Below are 20,968 nucleotides of genomic sequence, written 5' to 3' on the forward strand. Positions count from 1 at the left end.
TGATCAGGGGGGGAAATTGTAGGCGACCAACAGAGCTGTTGCCATAAATAGCCGGCCCAAAGTTAGAAATCATGCTAGAGATCGGGTGTCAACTATGAATGTTCTTAAGTTGGGCCGCAGTTGACTTCCATTAACGCATTTCACGAGCCCTGACAAATCCCAAGCAATTTTGGTTTCATTTATTTCTTCAAGATCTTGGATGCATCAAGCTTCACAATATGCAAGTGCTCGTAGCTCCTCTTAGTGTCTTACAATCTAACCATTTTGGTGCGGTTGTGAACAGAAAAAACTTATATCAAAGAATTTCAAAAAACTGTGGTGTTGTCAGCCATTCATTACATGAATCCTATTAGCTGAGTGTTCAGGGAAAGAAATTTGAAGAACTCCTTGAGTCGTAGTCAATATCAGAAGTCTTGTGGGTCGACAACTAGTGAAAAAATTTCAACTTGAATACTGTCTGATTCTTCGTTTTATAAGACTCCGTGGCCAAAAAAAGTTGTTTGACTTTTGGAATTCCCAAAATATTGAAAGAAAAATGTTGAAGATCAAGTGAGTCTTTGGATTCTGCGCGGGTAGTTCGGGAGCAGTGACCGGTACCGATCGATCAAAGTGATTCACAATCTCAATCTCCTTGGATCTGTGAGGAATACACCGGTGGGCTTCATCTCTCCACTGTGCCAGAGTTGTACAACTTGAGAATTCTGAGTTTTGAAAACATCTCCGGTAAAAGTGTCCTATTTCCTATGATTCCCTTGTCCAATCCAAAAATCCAACCGACTCTACACCGACCTGGACGGTTTGCACGCGGAACGAAAAACAAACTCTGGCTTCGCTTACGTTGTGAGATGGAACCTAAAGTGTCACAAAACAGTTTTCGCTTACTCAGGGCCACACCTCTTCTCAAGGTGATGGAAAATACTAGACAGCGGGGACTAGCGTTTTGACACAGATTGCTTTACAAAGCGCACAATAACAGCGCTGTGGTGAACATGAAGGACTATCCGGCTGACCAAACCGACGCTCACTGAACTTCTGACGTGATGTCGTATCTGGTGCACGCAGACCCAGTGACCCATTCGTTATCCGGGTTTAGCAGTATTAGTATAAACACCCTAAATCACTGTTCCAGAGAGACGATATAACAGTAATAGAAGAACTTTCAGCTTGCGGGAAAGCGCTGTCAGTCGTCCTGTATGATTCTGAGAATACACAATCTATTCGACCAAACGGACTGTGGAAGTAGAACTAGGTGTCTCACTCGGTTTATTCGGAGAGACGCTTGTACTTTGGAACCACTGTTGACACAAGAATACAATGGTCCTTAGTCAACGTAGTGGGACAGCAGACAGTGCATTGTTGGCGAAACGGCGTAGATAATACAATGAGGTATGTGGAGCTGTGAGAAGGGACCTTGGACTTTACCCATCTTACTCATAACGGCACACAAGCTAAGCCGGTAGCAAAACGCCGGACTAGAATGGAGGGTGATTGGTTAGTCAAACAATCTTTGTCCTGGAAGTCAGTCACACCACCCGACTGTCAGTTGGTAAACTGAGGCACTTCTGCACACAGTCGTTATTTCTTCCCACCCGAAAGTTGTTCGCATCGAATTCCCGTTGTGCATGCACAAAAAGTTACAATTTTCTGCTGACATTAGATTTCGTGTCGTAGGAAGATTGACGAATAACCGAAAACGATAAGCTAAGCGAAACCCAAATTGATTGGCAAATGAGTGTATTTCTCGAAAAAAAACCGTCAAATTTGGGTTCAAGTAGAGCATATGAATGACAGAAACTCGGTTACTGCGCCTACCTGATGAGCCCCCAGAAGGGTAAAACCGGTCGTGGGCTATCGAAGAGTTTTCAGCAACCTTGTGAGTAGTTTCCTTTATGGGAATAAGCTAGTCTTTTCTATTGTTTTAGCTTAGAATAATTGGAACTCTGACTTGCGTGGATGACTTCCTCACAGATCATTCAAACTGTAGGACGCTACTACCCTATCCAGATGTTCTTGGTGGTGACCTGCAGCCCAAAGAACATTTTTCAGTGACTGTATTCCATCCTTGATGTGATCGGTGTTCAGTCGTATAACTTGAACTTAGTTTGAGCGTGAAAGATAAACAGACTGACAAGGTTTATGTCCTGTAACTGGGTTCGGTTTCCTGGCATATTATTCCAACCAATCAAAAGCAGACACCCAGCTGTTTAAACCCCGACATGGAATGCTTCACACAGGCTTCCTCTCTTGCAATATCCTCAATTCACAAGTAAAAGAAACGCGATAGCTTTCCAAAATTCTAGATTCTAGTGAGGATACATTATCACTACCGTCATCAGAGACAGCAACATTAGTGACGAAATTGATCTTTCACCGCCGTACAATTACAAACGTAATTTCATTACATTTAAACCCCCAAAGTAAAAAGGAGAGAAGAGTGAATGAATGAGGGATCTGCGCCACCAAACCGCAAGAATTATGAGGTGCCTACTCAACCGAACGCTCAATCAAATAATTTGGAAAGTAGGCCGCTAAGGGTGACTGGGTGTTGTTTCTTGCAGCATTTGCAGCTCAGGGCGCTGGGGGTCACGGAGAATCCATCATGAAAGGTGGGCCGCACAAACAACACCAAAGCAACTTCACATCTTTCTTCCAAGCCACGTGTCATTCACCCATGAGTTTCCACCGTTCTGAAGCAAGCACGGGGAACAACACGCGTCTGAGTATACAATGACACTCTCACACACCCAGAAATATGTGAATATGGAGACCGGATTATCCTCATAAACTTCTCGGACAAACTCTGCTGAGCAAGTGTGGATAGCAGCACTCACTGATCGACAGAGTTAAATGTTACCTTTGAATTGAGAGAACCTCAGGGTTGTGGGTCGCCTGTAAAGGTGACGTTGCTCCATCACCTGCCAGAGTATACAGATGTGGTCGATGCAGCCTCTACAAGGTCGAAATCCCATTTGACACTCACGTGTCAATGATTTGCGGGCCACCGTAAAACATTGAAGAATTAGTGACATCAGAAGCCTTGTTACATTGTCAGTCAAAATGGTGCCCCTCTGCTGAGTACAATCACTACGAGTAACTTTTCCAAGGATGGGTACTATTATCAAACTAAGCATTGTCTGGAGTGCTATCTTCCTCCAAAATAGACGCAATAAGGCCAGAAGACCTGTGTTTGAGGAATTCATCACGGTGCTCAAACACAACAGTTTGAATGTTGTAAGAACCAAGCGAACAATGATGATTTAGTGAGGATATATATTCGAGGGCACGGGAGGATGAAGAGTGCCCCATATTATCGTTCTGTTTGTCAAAACCAGACTGCACGGATTACAGCCAGTTAACTGAATAGCTGTTGAAGTAATTTGAACAAAGTTCCAAATCTCCTTCTCTGCTGAATATCAGAGAATCACTATGATTCTTGATGGTTTATCTGATAGAAATCTTTGAAAAAATCGAGTGGAACAACATGGAGACATTCCTAGCATTTTTTGCTTCTTCCATTTAGTCAGCCGTTCGGATCCACCAAGCTTCATGATCTGCGTGTACACTCAGTTTTTCTGGCGTCGAAAAATGCATTGATTTAGGTTATTCCTAAAACTACAAGGGATCTATCGCCAAGCTTCCGGCAGAGTCATGGTTCTATCGAAGATCCAATACCTGGAAGAATTCGACTGGGTTGTACCGCAGATAGAAGCCCCGGCATCACGTACAGATATATCACTCCATTGATGGTTACTATTCAACTTCGGATGGGCAGGCATAAATTGAAAAGGTACGTTCCGGTAGCTTTGTCTGATTCCTGGGTTAAGGGATTCTCAATATCCGTAGGGTGTGTGCAAGTTCTGCGTAGACTAGAAAACCTCAATGAGAGAGCAACGAATGGATGCGTGATCGAAGTCTATGCAGATAACCCAGAAGGAGCGGCAGGCGGTGCTCGACCCTTGACCCAGATAAATGACAGCGGTGTGATCTCTTTTGGTTCGGGAATGCTACGTTGGTGGGCTTTCCGATTTCACTGTCTCAGAAATCATTTATGCAAAGGAAAAGTATGCGGTCAGCACATATCTCTACCAGGCTCACTTCGTTGTGCATTGTCTCATGCCTAATCCAAGGCAACCATCCAAATGAGCCTCAGTAGCGCTAAGACGTCCTCGCTTTCGCGAGGACGCCTGAGCTTTTTACTCGTTGTATCATAAGACTTACAGCGTCACAGAAACCGTCTCTGGTACATCCAATGGAGCCTAAACATGCATAACAAACAGAAGGTGGACCTCTCTCCTCGAGATTCTTTCATAGTTAATTATAAAAGTGGCGATTGTTAAGGGGTATCCAATTAATAAGGGACGGTTTGGTTGGAAGGTTCACAGACGGAAGAGAACTACGGGGCAATCAGTTCGGTTACACCACCTGCGTCTTGCCTCTGACGGATAGTATATATTAATCCAGAGGCAATCTAGATTACGAACGATAACAACTTGTCCTGCACCCTACCAACTGAGGACAGTAGAAGCAGCCAAGTAGGCCAACTATGGAGGCCCGAAAAGTGCCCTCAAAGTGCAGAGATGTTGCTGAAGACATACGCGCGGGATTCGGCTCTTAATGTGAACAAAGCTCTCAGTTCTAGTGCTGGAACTTGTAGAGTACGAAAACGGGGCAAGGTGGGAGAGAGACGTCAGTAGTAGATTGTTTTTGTTTACTTACCCCTCTGTACGTTGCAAGTAAGATAACCGATGTGACGTGAAACTGTTTTTGTCTTGAAGTTAAAAAACCCGCTCGACTGTAACTCCTTTTGGGGGCCCAGCTGACATGCCACCTGAAGGGAGCAGGTCTCTCAAGCCCAGACAGGAGCAGTCCACATGCACACGCCCTTTCAGTCCGTAAGTTGGCGCCGTAACTACCGGGCTTGGAGGACGATTAGGATCTTCAAGCAAAGTCTTTGGCTCAAAAGCTTGACCACGAGAAATCGGGTGGATACTAGCGTACTACCACAACAGTAGACCGAGCAAAAAGCGTTCAACTGGTGGCACGTGCCGCTCAGCACAAACCGCACATAGCTCTACCCATCCGTCGCGCGGTATGGTGCTCGTAGTTTGACGTACGAACAATCTGAAAAACCGACCCTTAGGTCAAAAAGCAACAGAATCTCATCCAGATGCAATGCTACCCTTACGTTTTATAAGGATATAGAAAACTGGTAACACTGAATCGAACTGTGCAAACCCGTCACGTAATGAGGACTGAAAGGTCCCTGGAAAAAAGGGGCACGTACAAAATTAGACAAGTATTTATTCCGAATCAGCTTCTTGTTTTCGCCACCGATCGGAGTATGCCGGAATCCTCTGTTTTAGTGTCAAGTATTTTAGTCAAATCAACACCAGTAATTCATATTCACTTCACTCTCGTTTGAGCAGTCCTTCTCCTGCTCTGACGTAATTATTCCGGTGAGTCCACACAAATTTAGCAACCACCCACAACCAATCAAATTTGTCCGGCAGGTTTCAAGCGTCAGTGGTGGTAAATGTCTGGGAAGTCTTCAGAAGTTGGTCGATTGATCAGTAAAACCAGGACGGTTGTTGGGTCGTCGTTCGAGCGGACCAATCACATCGCGCAGGCAAAAACATGCTCACCTGTTCAAACGTGATAAATCAGGTAACACCCTCCTCTCGAACTTCGGATGTCCGTAGTTCAAACCCAGGCACGACCAAGGATATGCACTACTTGATGAGCTCTAATAAGAATGAAGCCCTAGTTTGCTGCTTCACGGGAATAATTGTGTCAAAACAAAAAGATGACACCTGGTCAGTAAGCCGCATCCCACTTCGTCAGCTGATTCAAACGCGTGAAATTACAGAGGGGTTGTTAAATCCAATAGACAAAGCTAAGCCCGTGATCATATAAATGCTTTGTGGATGTTAGACAGCTGGCGACATGGTAAACGGAAGTTAAGCATCACCTTGACCTTTTGTCTAGTCTTTGTCATCCGCCGTCTGGACCTTAGAGCCTTTGTGAACGATTCGCATGTTATTGGTGGATCGACAATGAGACGCCAATGTGCAATGGTCGCATGTATCAGCGCTTATCTCCTTACTTCATATTTTCTCTAGAACAAAATGAGAAAATCTCCGTAGCACTACAGCTGAGAACAAGGTGCTCTATGAAAATGTTCCGCATTCTAAGATTTCCCCTACGAGTTTGGATTTCAGGTCCGTGGAACACCTTGAAATCACTGAGCTCACTAACGATGCCGGTATATGGATGTTGACCCCACCTGGCAGTTCTGTGCAGAAGTGAACAGCTATCTGGATATTCTGTATAACCACGCTACTACATCTGACGACCATATCACCGGAGCATGAGTGCTACATTCTGTCTGGGATTCCAACGAGTCAGAGAAAACTGAAATCTAACTTTCCGTCAGTTAGGGGTACGAGAAAAACCCTGACTGTTGGACGGCACATCACCAGACTATTTGCGGGCCAGGCAGATGCAACAGGAATTTGCCTGCAGAACGCGGTTGGGTTTCTGATAATGCCCTGAAGACCTCTCGATATATTGGATACAATTACCTTGCGTAACCCCCCTCCAACAGTAGTAAAGATGCTTTCTCACGCGCGAATGAACAACCAGGCAGTTCAAGCAAGTTAAGTCCGTAATTCGAAAAGACAGACTGCCATGAGCCCAACTAAGTGCTTCAACATAGGCATTCGATTCGCATCCTGGGGATAATTGATACGTTCATCGAGGATTGGAAACAGAGTTTCCACTTATAAGCGTATGTCGTCCATTTGATCAGCTCCAACTTATCTTGCAATGAAGGTCGTATCCGTACCTATTAATCCACGTGCTGTCGACGAAGAAAATGGGTACCGAGCGCTTCACCCGTGAGTCGCCGTCACTGGCACACAGAGCAGTGAAGTGTCAAAACCGCTCTGAGAAATACTGCGATCAGCAAGGGGAAAAACGGACCGTTACATCGACCAATCCTAAAATAACTGTACATCCTGAGTTTTCACACACCTGGATCTGTGAACGATCCGGACCTGCACAGATGTGCAACCCAGGTGCAGCTCAGGTGATCAGAGGACATTAACAGTATGGTAACTTTATATGAGAACTGAGTAATCCTGGGTTTGGTAGGCCTCAGCTAAATGAAGAGACTGACCCAGGACCAAATATCATAAGATCTTGGGTTTATTACTCGATTTCCGTCGGTGCACTGCTGTTTTTCCTGGTGAAGACTCTTCGAGCTGAAAATAAATGAGCTGAGTGATGCAAACAGTTAGCCTTTTTGTGTGTAAACTCAGTTTCCAACAATACCGAATTCATTTTACGACAGATCCAAACCGTACTCTTATTCCGCAACTGATGAATTCTTGGAAAACTGTAGGAAAAGGAGTTTATAGGTCAAAGTTTGTAAAACAAGAACACTGGCACGATCTGAAAGTTGAAAATCCTCTCTTCTAAACTTGAAGGGACCATAGTTGGGACGATGGAAATAGTAGAAGGCAGAAGTACAAAATGGCTACTAGCTAGCCGAAAAAAGGATTGACCAGAGTCCAAAAGTGGGCTATACGTGTTCAGAAGGGGTGGGTTTTACTACACGTCACGTACAATAATTGCATCACGAGAGGCACCAGTACCAATCCAGCGAATAGGGACGCCACAGAGACGCTCAGCTGCCAAGACGTATTGTCTTGCAGCTTCCGGAAGTTGATCGAATGAAGTGCAGCCACGGGTAGTCTCACTCCAGCCAGGCAAGATGTCATAGACCACATTTACGCGTTCTAGGATGCTGGAGTCTGCAGGAGGAACAGCCAACTCTTGACCGGTTTCAGTGTCTACATAAGCACGACCGATAAATACCTGCAGGAGACATTTGGAATAATGTCAACACAATCAAAGTTTGTGCCGGACTACGTAATTAGTCATATTGATTTTGGTACGTGAGTAACATAAGGATAACAGCTTTGCCTCCACCATGAACCACCTAAAGCAAAAATCACAGCGTCATTTTAAGTCAAACAAATCGTTTTAATTTCTTTCAGAAAATTTAGAGTATACACAGTTCCACGGATTCTCAAGGTTGTATCAATTCTTAGTGGACATTCGGCTTAATGAGTACGTATGACTGCCATCTACAAAGCAGAACGAATATGTAGTGGTCACTAGTTGTGAAAGTGAACCATCTCAATCAGGCCACCGGAAATACTCATGTATTTCTGTTCTGCTTCTGTTTGAAAAGTGCAACGAAAGACGTTGTATGGATAAGTTCTACCCTAACCAGTCATGAACAGTCCCTCCCGATCCTCCTGTTTGCAGGTTGAACCCTCGGTGATTGGACTGCCGTAACTGACTGCTAACCGCCTTGAAGATAGTATCGTCGTTCCAATACTCAAGTCCGTGCTGAAATACGGAGGCAGGCTACCGCCCCTGGAGGAATGCACGTCCTCGACTCATTCACCTACCAAAACGATTTATCAGGAGATCGGTACTCTCAAATATCAGCCACAATAGATTTATTATCCACTCTCCTTATTCTCCTCACGGACAAATGCCTTTACCTCGTATATTCTTTCGAGACTTGGTCCGCCAGTTCGTGACATTTGTTTTCACTAAGCAACCACTAACCTCGTTTTCACAAACCCCAACATAAACTCGTGCACAGTAATAGCCTGCTTGCATCCGGACCTTCGATTGGTATGTGCTCAAAGTGATAAGCTCCTGTGTGTCCTGTTCAATGATGGGCGGGCTTAATGACTATCTAGTTATTAGTTCCACCGTCATTAGAGGAAGCAATTCGAGAAAACTCGGATGACACTCACAGTGGATGTCAACCGCGAAGGTATCAGCTGATTGCTCGCGGTGAGACTGGATAATCGGAGGTGACCGGCTGACACTAAGCTCCACAGTCTTCCCCTTCGATCTTATCTTCAAATTAAAACTTCCCTTGCGTGGATCACAGTTTCACAGTAGTGAGTCAGATCTGGTCGAATTAGCCTTCTTAATGAGAAGAAATTTTTTCCGAAAAAGTTTGATGACAATCGGTAGATTTATTGCTGGGCAACGTTTCGCTTTTGACACAAAAGCTTCGTCAGGCCAAGTGACTAGGTTCCGAGGTTGATCGAGATTTAAGGCGGAAGGAGAACCAATCAGCTAAGTCAAGAGAAGAAACTTATTCGAAACGCGGAACCTAAAGCACGGATCCGAAAACAGCCAACCAAGCACAAGTGTCTACATACTCAGAGGTTGGATGTTCCAGTCAGAGCTGCTCATGAGGCCATTTCTTCAGAATCCATTTCAGAAGTTTTGAAGGTCCCTCTGTGTCTGCCTCTCCAATTTCCATCGCGCATCGTCGCTCAACTAAATTGACATGGTGACAAACAGTAAGCCATGTGTTTATAATTGGACCTGCTGTCGTTGGTGATAACTGGTGACTGGTGACTCGAAAGCGCAGTCAGTGAGCATTTGCATGCAAAACCAACACGCATTTGAACTAGCCTTACAAAGGCAACGCAGTGCTAAAGCAAACGCACTACAGGGTCACTGAAAACTCCTCGACAGCCCACGGCCGGTTTCGTCCCTCCACATCGGACTCATCAAGCAGCCAAAGTCCAGTAGTTTCCGTCAACCTTGTGTTCTATATAAACCAAAATTCAACGCAACTCGAGAAAATACACTTGTCTCATGAAGAATAAATTCGTTCGTAACTTTCGAAGAGTGTTCAACAACCTTATGAGTAGTGTGTTACGCCCGGGAAACATACTGTGATGTCTCGAATATCGTACCAACCGAAACATCAGATGGCCTCATGCAGCACACTCAGTTAAAGAGCGCCATCATAAGCAAAAGACTCAGCTTGATTCAGGTGCGTCTCCCGTCGGAACCAACTTCGTATACAAATGAGAGTAATCCACGAGAGGTTATGCCAGCGCGATGAAACTGACTGTGAAGAAAGAAAACACATACCTCATCTGCAAACTAATTTGGTTCTTTCGAGAAACTCACCTGGAACCCAGCTGAACCTCTCGTTTATGACGTACATAAGAAATATAAAACACATACCTCTTCCAAACCATCCAGTACGTCCAATTTTGTCAACGCAAGGGCTGAAAAATTGTTGATCATGTGAGCATATCGAACAATCACTGTGTCAAGCCAACCCACACGCCGACGCCGCTTCGTCGTTACGCCCCATTCCTTTCCGAGTTCTTGCAACCTTGAGCCAATGCCATCTTTTAGTTCTGTGGGGAAAGGTCCCGAGCCAACGCGAGTTGTGTACGCTGTATAAAGATGCGGAAAGACGAGCATGAAGACAATCAAACAGTCCGTGGCGGCAGACGGGCAAAAAATTCTGAAAACCGGTGAAATTTGAATCAATGATCATTATAATTATTGCCCGTGTGATCACAGTTGCTTGTTGCGAATTAGGGGCTTCATCATCCTTTTAGCAAGTGAATATCAGTAGCCAGTTGGACAGAACCGTGCGCAAATCTGAACACGTATCCCACCATGCCTGGCCACGTTCTTGTACCGGCGAAATACATTCCGATCATGTGTGTTCCGTTTGTTCAACCGACAGCTGCTGCATGAACCGCGTATTTGCAGTACAGCGCTTTTAGCTACCACTGTTTTGTTCACCGTTTAAAGTCTCGAATGTTGATGAACTTGTTGAGCATTTCTGTTCACTTCTTGTTCTATCCGGTTAAAACCAGCCCATACAACCGTTTTTGTGTAACAAAAACGGAGAGTTGATGGCAGATCACTAGGAGAAAGTGAAAAAACCGAGACATTACCCCAACCTTCAGACTATAAGACCACAACTATCGATAGCGGAGCGTCAAGGCACTAACCACGGACTGCCCAGTCAAGTAGGAATTACTTCCTTTTGTCCCTCACCTCAAGAAAAAGAAAGCTCTGTGATATGGAGTTTTCTACAAGAAAGTGAAATTCAACATATTTTATCACAATACAACTTCCTGCGTAAGGTTTCCCCTAGTTGTTTCGGGGGATTAGTTCACTTTTCAGAGGTTAAGGAAGAGAGGAATGTGCGTGGAAGAGTTGAGATCGTTCCAGTGGAATTTTAGGACTATTTGAAAGGACACCTATAAATTTCCTTACTGGAGTCGATGCAACTTGGCCATAAAGCTCTGAGAAAAGCAGTTGACGATTTCCAAGGTAATTCTCTAAGACTTACTAGAACTTCGTCATTCGCTTCGAAAGTGTACACCACTGTCTGAAGGTAGAGTAGAAGGTTGTCCCATGTGGCGCGCATCAGTTGACATTCTTCGTGAATTGTGCATGACCGTGTATTAGAAAAGAAATGCCTATCAAAAAAAGTCAACTAAACCGTCTAATGTCACCCATCGAATTTGTCCTCCATTCATCCAGAAGTAAACTCAGGTGAAAACAGTTGACGTGTTGGGAAGATACCGAGGGTCAAGCTGATCAGTTGGCTTCAACCAGCGCATATGAATGCTGCATGTCAGGGCAATAAACCCACGGAATTATCGGGCTTCATTATTTTGATTGACAGCTGCATGAACTACAGCGTGGTGGCAAAATAAGACATATGTGCTTTAATCTGACCTGTTTTGATCATGACAGTGTACATTTTGCACACCAGTACGTGACGATGTTGGAAAGTACAAGCCATTCTGTTGTTATTTTGAAAGCTTGGAAACGTTGTTCAGTCACATATGAACAACAAAATCTTAGTCGTGAAGCCTGTTTGTCATTGAAACTTTCGAATCAGTTTTCGAATCAGTCCTGAAACTTTCAAATTTCAGAGGCTCTGGTCCACGAAATAGGACCATCTTGGGAGTTTAGTAGTGGCGCGCAAACATATGTACACAGGTCCATTAAAACACAGTCCCATGAGTTTCGGTCATCTAAACTTGAAGTTTTCTGTCGCAGCGAGATGAAAACTGACTGAGATACGGAACACAGCAACGCAGTTTGGCATGATATTCCGGATTTATTTCTCTAAGTCTCATTGAGTGCGTACCACAGATGACAACAATGAGTTCAAGAAAGGAAGAGTTATCATGCCGAAGGCTTACTGTATAGTTTACCGCGGTGGTTCCAAAGAAATATAAAGGTGTTTCTGCTCACACGCATCCGACTCCATTTCTAAACGGCAATGGCTTTGTAAAATTTCAAAACTCTGCCATCTGCTACACTTAACATGATATCAAGTCCAATCTCCGGATTGATACTTGCCCTCATCCACATGACGGGCGGCTGACGAGATCGGCGGTGTAGAACATGACCCTGTTTGGCTTTGATGTTCTGGTGTCTCAATTGCTCCTCATGTGATTGAGATCAGGCATCACATTGACCTTGCGAGTGTATTTGGTATCAGGTCCAGCACAGTAAACAGCAGAGTTCTGAAGTTCTATGAAGCCACTGTTATTCTCACATGGAGTCAAATATATGTTTATCGCTACCTTTTATTTCAGCAGTGAAGTTAAAATGATGGCTGGGGTTATACTCTAAATGTAGTAGCTGGTGTCCTTCAGTTGGCTACGAGTGTTATACTACTCAGTAAGTCAGGTTGGCTGATTGCAAGGTTCAGGAATACGGATAGGATACGTTAACGCCATTGGACGCTTCACTTATTCTAGACCCCAAGTAAAGAGCTGGCAACGGCTCTGTGTTTGCGAGACAACAAAGGCGGATTCCGGTATAACACGTTTCGCGCAGGCCTGGCTTGAAAAACTAGATATAACGCGAAGTATATACTTTCGTTTGGGGCGTAACCTAACAAACAGTGCATACAAAAGCAAACAAAGATTATCCGTAAACTTGATAGTGACCCACCTTTCAAAACTCCATACACCGGGCCAATCCGCGCGGGGGGTACGCCCAAACCTGTGCATGCTCCACCTACAGTGCAATTGGAGGAGGTGACGTTCGGATAAGTTCCAAAGTCCACGTCCAACATATTGGACTGTGCACCTTCAACCAAAATTTCGCAATTCGGATCGGAAATGAGTTTGTTCATCAGGGAAACCGTGTCGCAGACCATAGGTGATATGCGCTGTCTATAGGCGGCAAGCTCCTGCAGGATGATAGAGTAAGTTTTCGAAGATGAGAGTTTCATTCGTTTGTGTGCAAAATAGAAGTATGAAAAAAGCTTATTCGCACGGAAAAAACAACCTTGTTAACATTTATGCATGTGGTGAACCTTGATATCGCATCCGTTTATAGCGGACAACTGGCTGGAATGATTAATTTCCGCTAGCGATACCAACTTTCGCTTGTGACTCATATGGACTGAGGGCCTTTTTTCCCCAAAATGCGAAATGTAACCAACTTCAAAGACTACGTGACGGTGCCTTTACAGTGACCTGTCAGGCTTTCTGTTTAATTGTTTTAGTAAATATTAGGTGCTGTGCCTCAGTGTAAAGAAGCCCGAACAGATTCTGAAGATCCCGACCTACATCCCTACCTGGGGTGGATTTCCCGGGTGCAAGTTATAGCATAGTTCGACTTGAGAGAGAAAACGCCTCAATTCCGAGAAAGAAAGTGTGCGATAAGGTAATCAAATTACTGCATCAGCGGATTTTATCATCAACCAAACGAATAAATCTCCCTCGGTTTGTATTACCTGGAATCCATCCTGTTAACTGTTGGTGTCATCAGTAGTCCACAGAACATGTTCCATACAGGAGCTAATCCTAGGTAGACGTCAGATAAAATTGTACGGCGATCTTACCAGGAGCCAACTCTCTACAAGCGACCTAGAGAAGAGCCTACATAAAAACTGACAGGACAACATTACGGCCGCAGAATGGTATGGTTGTACTCACTGAACGGATAAATTTACAAATGATCCTAAATGACCATTTTGAATAACCATCACAAATACACAGTGTCCTTTTCAAGGGTGAATTCCCAACACTACTGTCCCCAAGGAGATCAGACATGGCGAAAGCCTTCATTTTTTAAAAATATGGCGGTAATGGACACCCGTAAATAATTTGACCTCAACAAACCAATGACAGACGAAACTCCGACTTATTCAACTAGGTTGCATCAAGCTTACAAAACATATCAAAATACGCAGGATTCGGCTTCCAAAGTTGTGATCTCACGTCACCAGAAGAAATTTTGGTGACACTTCTGATGCTCTTGGTAGACCCACGCCACTCTAAAAAAGCAATTATAACAAACATGTCTGTTACACGGAACACATGCCGTTTGTGTCGGATGATGAAGCACAAGTAGTGTAGACTTAAAGTGGGGTTGATCATGTTTGACAGGCTACTTTCTGACTTACCGGTGTAAACCACCTCCGCTTGTAAGAAGCTGACAAGCTAGTAGTGAAACAGCAAATAGTTGGGTACCATGGATATAAATCATGGTGTGTTCGAGATCCTTAGAGCGGGACAGGTCAGTGGCTAGTGTCGAGGTTTGTGAGTCCGCATAGGTAGAGCATCGTTTCCTCAACAAATCCAATTCCCAGATTTTACACGCGTAACTCCTCAGTTCGAAATGTGACGCCCTCATCCATTGACATCTGATGCGCTTAACGCAATCGCAAATAGCATGCAAACATTATATATGCCTGTATCCTTTCTAAGAACTCTACTGGTGTTTGCCTGAAAAAAAATTTGGCGTGCGGATATCGGATTGTCCTTATCCATGGACTTCATGGCCTCGATATCAAATGACCTATTTTAGGGAAGCGGCCAAACCATGCTGTTCTCAGAGCTGCAGATGCTCCGCAGAAGGGATAAAGAAACACCACTTGTCGTTACTGATCTTGAGGAGCCCTAGATAGCATAGTGGCTAACGCACTAGCCTACTGTCCAGGTCTCTGGAGCCCAACTCAGAGCATCTCGACTGCTCCTGTTTTTGCTGGTGAAACCTGACAGTATCTCAGCCCTTCTGCTCTGTCAAAGTGGGAATTACGTGGTTGTCGCACACAGGTACAGTAGATGGGTTGATGGCGGCGTCACTTCAGGTCAGTGAAGCTGCTATGCCCATAAAGGAGAATGATGGGATGGCGACCTACGATGGGAATAACTGTGTAATGGATGCACCGAATGGATCTTCCAATTTTTGAGTACCATGAAATGGCCAGAAGAGCACTATTTACTCAGCTAGGAGTAGCCTGCTCCACAAACGAATGGATTCCTGATATGTGCTGTAAATTGCGATCCTTTCGTATCCACTCCAAACCCGTGGAAACCAGACACGGGCGTGGAAAATTCACCAGCTCCTCTGACACCAACAGAGATGAAAGTAGAAGCCTGACGACCGGAGCTCATTATAATTAGCCAGTACCAATGATTCTGGAAAAATTAAAGTAGCGTATCTGAAACCTTAGTACATCTAGTTAAGACCGAAAAATCCGTGATCACAAAAAGTCTGGTAGGCAAAACAAGGCCCAGTAGTATAAAATAACTCTGCTGACTATCCAATTCAGCTGAAACTCGATCACAAAGCTATCGTCTCGCAAAACGTCGGGAAGCAAGTATATTGTTTATCCTTTCGCGAAACTTCGCTTTTGACATAGAAGATTCGTCAGGTCAGGTGACTAATTTGCAATTTTGGTGTATGTTGAGGACAGAAGAAGAGCCGACAAGTAAGACCTCTTCCTACCAGCAGGCCTAATTATGTTCGTTAAGTAATTGTGTTGTTTGTTTGGGTCCCGGCAATGTTAAGAACGTGAATTAGGGCCGGATCTATCGTCTGCTCCCTCCGGCTCATTTTGTGCGAAGATTCCTTTTGAGTGTTGTCTACGTTTTTTCTGTGTTGACGAGGTAGTGCGAAGACATTTGGGTAAGAACAATAAATTGCGTTGTTCTGGATCTCTACTTGGCTGACAGCCGCACGCCGCTGCATGTCAACTCGGTTTATATAAAACAGACCTCTACATGCCCAACAGCTCTACGCCCTCCATTGTATTCACACTTGTATACTTAGCCTTCCCCAGACTCAACCACCAATCTCCGTGATGTGATTCTTAGGCTCCGACTTAGAACTTTTATGCTTTCCAACTCTATTCTATGATCTGTGAACAGCACGTCTCGCCACCGCCAAGTCTTAGACCAGTGCCTGATGTCCGTCTTACAACCCTTATGAAAGCCTATGGACTATTCAGTGTCAACGAGAAACAAAAACTAAATCTGAGCTCAAAACTCAAGTGCCATCCGCTGGAAAATCAAGCGGCCATCATCTAGCATCCAAAAGAAACTAGAAGAAATGGTGTGGCAGTGGGAAGTGCACTGGGACTTGACCCAGCATTGGGGATATCAACATGCAGTGCCACTAAGGCAATGAATTTTATAAATTAGCTAGCAGACATTGGTACAGTGTGTGTAGGAGTCTCCGCAGCCACTGCCTATATTAGAGGCTGCACAACCCATGGGGTCCCTACACCCAGGTCATTGCAAGATGCTACGCCAAGATGCGTTTCTGTGCGGATCTGATGGTCTTGGTTGGTGGAGACGATTTTCACTGGAAAGGCACATGATCAAGCAATCGATGTGACTTCCGATGAATTCAACACTATCCATAGGTTTGACTCCAGGCCTACGTCCTTCGCTTAGACGCTAATAGCTTGTGCACAGATCACTTGCTGTAAATGCCAGCAAGGAGATCGGTCGGACAAGAGAAGATAATCCAAACCCACCAGGTTATGTTGGTAGACAAATCAACAAAGGAACTAAACAACATGGCCCGCAATGCACACATCGGGGTTGGTAATGTAGGATCACATGGCCCAGCCTGATGAAAGAAACAGCACATTTGGAGGTATTGAGAACTACCGTGTGCCCGAAATGGGGCAATCCTGAGAAAAATAAGGGGAAGGTTGAAAGCTAAAACGCCAAAAAGGCCAGTGAAAAACGTCCTAAGGAAACTGACAGAAACAATTTTGGCATCGTCACACATGTTTCACAATCAACCGTTTGAAGGACAGCAAATCTCTGAAAGGTGTGGTATCAATCTACAGGTGTGATTATGATGCATCCTACCCTTATCATTATTACCATTATTATTGTTAATAACTAATAAGACTGATCTGTGCTAACAAAGAACATAAAAAACGGTTTGTGTGGAAAAACCATCCAGAATTCAAAACAGCCAGAAAAAGGTCTGGAAGGCGAGAGAGTTGGCAATGCTTCCTAGCTGGAATAAATGCCGGTTAGAAAGTATATGGCTCAGAATTCAACAAGACGTTCGACTTGGTCAATTTCCTTTTTCTCAGAGCCGACATGCTCTCATTTCGGAAACAGCAAAGAAAATTGTAGGTTTCTCGAGAGGTGATTCCACCCAGGTAGTAAATGCGAAGCAAACTATAAGATGGAATATATAGGCAATTTCTGACACGAGTCAATGACTTGGAACTCATGGATTGACAAACCTTCTCATATTGTACAAAACTGATAGCCGAATCCTTGCTCCCAAAATGTCTATAAACGCAACAAACGTTGCCGACTAAGCCAGTTGCTGTAGACTGGCCATTCGCCGAGAATTTCTGGCAGCCTGATCTATAAATAGTTAAGGTTAGAAGCTCGGAAGTCTGAAGGGAGCACGAGGGCTGGGATGCTGTCAGGTTGCTCAAGCCTAGCCAGAGGAAGTCGAGATGAATAAGTCAGGTTCAAACCTTCCGCTCACTAAATTCACGCTCTACTTACCAAACCATCTCGCGCCGTTTAAAAGGTGGACATGGATTTATTCCAACCTTTCCGAGCAGTGATGTCCAGGAAGCAGTGTCCCCAGTAGTGTGGAGAGTTGGTCTTCGGTCCTCATGAAAGGCACCAAAAACTCGGGATGCTTCCAGAAAACCGCCAGCAGGTGACTAGCCGGAATCAAATGCGAGTTGTGCTGCACACCTTATCCATTCTCTTTTCAGAACCATTAGATTTAACTTGGAAGATGTCCTCAAGATAGTTAACGGCTATCGCAGGAACAAACGTCATGAGACATTAGACTATCGAGACCACTTGGCCTTAAGTACAATCCCTGGACTATGGCCAAGAGAGCAGCTCCACCAGGTTGAGTATACCCACCCAGGAAGCAATTAAATCCCGAAGTAACTTGTCATCGCGGGTGGTTAGGGCTGGAAATTCAGCCACCAAAACACGTCCCAGAAATGGTTCGGAAGTTCATTTCAACATCGCTCGAATGAACTAGCTTTAAATGGCTGGTCTGATTGCGTAACGATAGTTATGGCAGCAGATCTCAGATGTGTCGTGCTGCAGGAAAGCAGGGAAAAGAACTTTTCAAAAAATGACAAATGAACCGAAGGAAAAGGATAACGCTATCAGAAATTATTTAAGAAAAAGAAAAAGAAAACAGGATTCAGAAGAAAAATAATAAAATAAAAGTTGATATCCGATTATCTGTTCACCTTGTGGTAGTGCTTTTCGACGAATGGGGATTGGAAAGCAAGTAGGGAAAAAGCATCAAAAATGCAAGTCTGCACCAATAAACCCTATCCCGATATATTCTCCATTTCCAAATCACATCGATTACTTCGCTATTGTCATTAAGGGCCCTGATTTCCGAACGCGAATGGCGCCCGCCATGGTTTGTTCGAAAAAATTCATCCCCGTGACGAAACCTGAGGACTGTTTGCGGATGATCCAGAGCAAGTTTTACTTTCATACATCGACTTGGAATTTAAGCGGCTCAATGTATGCAGAACTTACTGTTGGAGTGGATTACGAAGGTAGTAAATAAACCATCTGAACCGTCCGCCTAATGTTCATCCACTACGTAGAAAGACAGTGCTTTTACGCTCAGTGAATGCTCTTAATTCATATAGCTAGATAATAAATTAGAAAAAGGCTGAGGGTGTCAAAATCATTTTCCACAACTTAGGAAGGAGTCTTATATTAGAAGTAAAGTGTTGGCGTTGAGCAGATCCATTTAGAAAGTAGTGGACTTCCGCCTTTAAAAAGGAATTAGACAGACCTGATTTCTTCAAAAACAAAACAGAGAATGCCGGCCGTATGGCTGGAAGCCTTCATAGAACCCATCACAACTTTTCGCTCCTGTTTGTGCCACGCGTGTCTCTTCTGGTCACTGAACAACTTGAGTGCCTCATCTCTTACTACGTACTACACAGAACTCTATCCATATGAATTTATTCTGAGAGGACGGAACAAAGCTTCGCCTCAGGGTATTGATTAATTAGACAGTTGCGTGCCATACCAGTGCTGCGATTGGGGTTTCAGAACCTTATATCCTGACGTCGTGACGTTTTCAGGCAGCTTAGAGAGGTAATCTACTGAATAGCTAACTGGAGCCTGCTTTCATACATCGTGTGGTCTTGATTCTGGTTGCGATTTTAACCGAATAGTGTAGTAGAAAAGTAATCTGGCTTTCATAGTATTACTTTGGGTTATGTTGGGCCTAGCAACGGAGCAAAATGATGTGGAGCGGAAGAAAAATCAACATACCCGAAGGGATTCCTGAACATTGATATCCAGCTTCGGATAACGACGTCTGACATAGGTGATTAGTTCGTTGTACTTCGTGACAAATGCGTCCCAGTTGCCAACGAAATCGCACATGCGAAGGCCATTCCGCGTGACCTTTGATGAATAGGTCGGCCCGATTCCCCTCTTTGTAGTCCCGATTGAACCTTTACCCCTCAGTTCTTCCTGAAACATTCTCAAATTCACAATCTTTCCGTTCACAGTACCTCCAGCCCATCCGCCATTCGATGGACATCAATAATAATATGACATCTGTCAGATATTCGGACGCGATGTTCTACGTCTTTCAAACCCTTGGACTCGGCCTCTTCAATTTCCTGGCAAGCTATGTCTTGGGTATGTAGAACACACCTTGAATAGTTCTGCGATGTTCACCACTGCGCCGTTACCGATTATGGCTAGGGCTTTCGGGTTCATCACCCCACTTGGGATCATATGGAAGAAATACTCCTGGCCACTGTGAATAACCGTGTGACCTGGGAGGAAGCCTATACACAAAAAACATAACGCACCAGCATTGTTCCCGCCCTGACATCGACAAACGACATCTGTGGATTCGCTCAAAAGGTCCACCAGCTTCCCCTTGCCCTCATCGCCCCACTGTGTGCCTATGACAACGCTGACACGGGCGTAACCTTAAAATAATATGTACTATAAGTATTAATATTACTCACCATCCTCCAACGCCCCGTTTCTCTGAGGCATGTGAACAAGTACCGAGCACGATTTGAGCGCTGAAATGAGTTCACGCACATTATACGATGATGCCTAAGTAAAACAATCGTTGTTATAACCGAAACTGAACACAAAATTACACCCCGGAACGAAATCTCGAATTCAGATGGATCGCATACTGATGGTTGTCTGCAAGCGGTTTCCGTTGTGCGCATCTGGTACCCCGAATCGTAAGGGCGGTACTTTCGAAATAGGCTTTCATTATATTCGGAGGGCTCATGTACTATTGTGGCGTTTTATAATGACCCAGTCAATTTCTAAGAACACCGTCTCGGCCGACCTTCATTTACCTTTGTTATTCCGAACAATCCATTTCGCGCCCTAAGAGCGTGAACCTATGCCGGGTCTTCTGTTTGCCTGGTAAACCCGGTTGTGTGTGCATATCATCCCTCTCGCGCGTGCTTTTCAGACGCCAAAAACCTACACTGCATCTGGATTCAGAGAATCTACACCTCCATCTTTCACTTCTGGCTTTTTTATGCAGGTAACTCGCGATATTCAATATCCGTTGCGCACCCGCATATCCCTTCGTTACGTTAGTCGGTGAATGCCCGCTTCATCACCATTTTTGTCTACTCACAAACTGACCTAAATCCAATGGCGCCATTAAGATATGACAGCCCAAAGTCTAAATCTCCAGTTTCACAGGTCCCTACAAAGCCGGCGGCTAGACGCACGTCCAAAATTTTTCTGAAACCGTGGTTCGAAGGAGGAAAACTTTAACATAAATTTGTAACATTTGATGGTAAATTTTCGAGCGT

General features: G+C 44.5%; 1 protein-coding gene across 1 annotated transcript; it reads right to left on the reverse strand.

The window, feature by feature from the left end:
* Window positions 1-7,288: 7,288 nt before the first annotated feature.
* T265_04137 (hypothetical protein) lies at window positions 7,289-20,177 on the reverse strand (the record flags this gene model as incomplete). The annotated part of the gene is made up of 8 exons (XM_009168795.1): window positions 7,289-7,878; window positions 10,078-10,295; window positions 12,835-13,075; window positions 19,434-19,637; window positions 19,679-19,789; window positions 19,824-19,948; window positions 19,985-20,107; window positions 20,147-20,177. 8 exons carry the CDS (start codon window positions 20,175-20,177, stop codon window positions 7,612-7,614), a joined length of 1,320 nt encoding a protein of 439 aa, XP_009167059.1.
* Window positions 20,178-20,968: the final 791 nt, after the last annotated feature.

This window comes from Opisthorchis viverrini, assembly GCF_000715545.1.
Source record: "Opisthorchis viverrini unplaced genomic scaffold opera_v5_65, whole genome shotgun sequence".
In the NCBI taxonomy this organism is placed as follows: Eukaryota; Metazoa; Platyhelminthes; class Trematoda; order Opisthorchiida; family Opisthorchiidae; genus Opisthorchis; species Opisthorchis viverrini.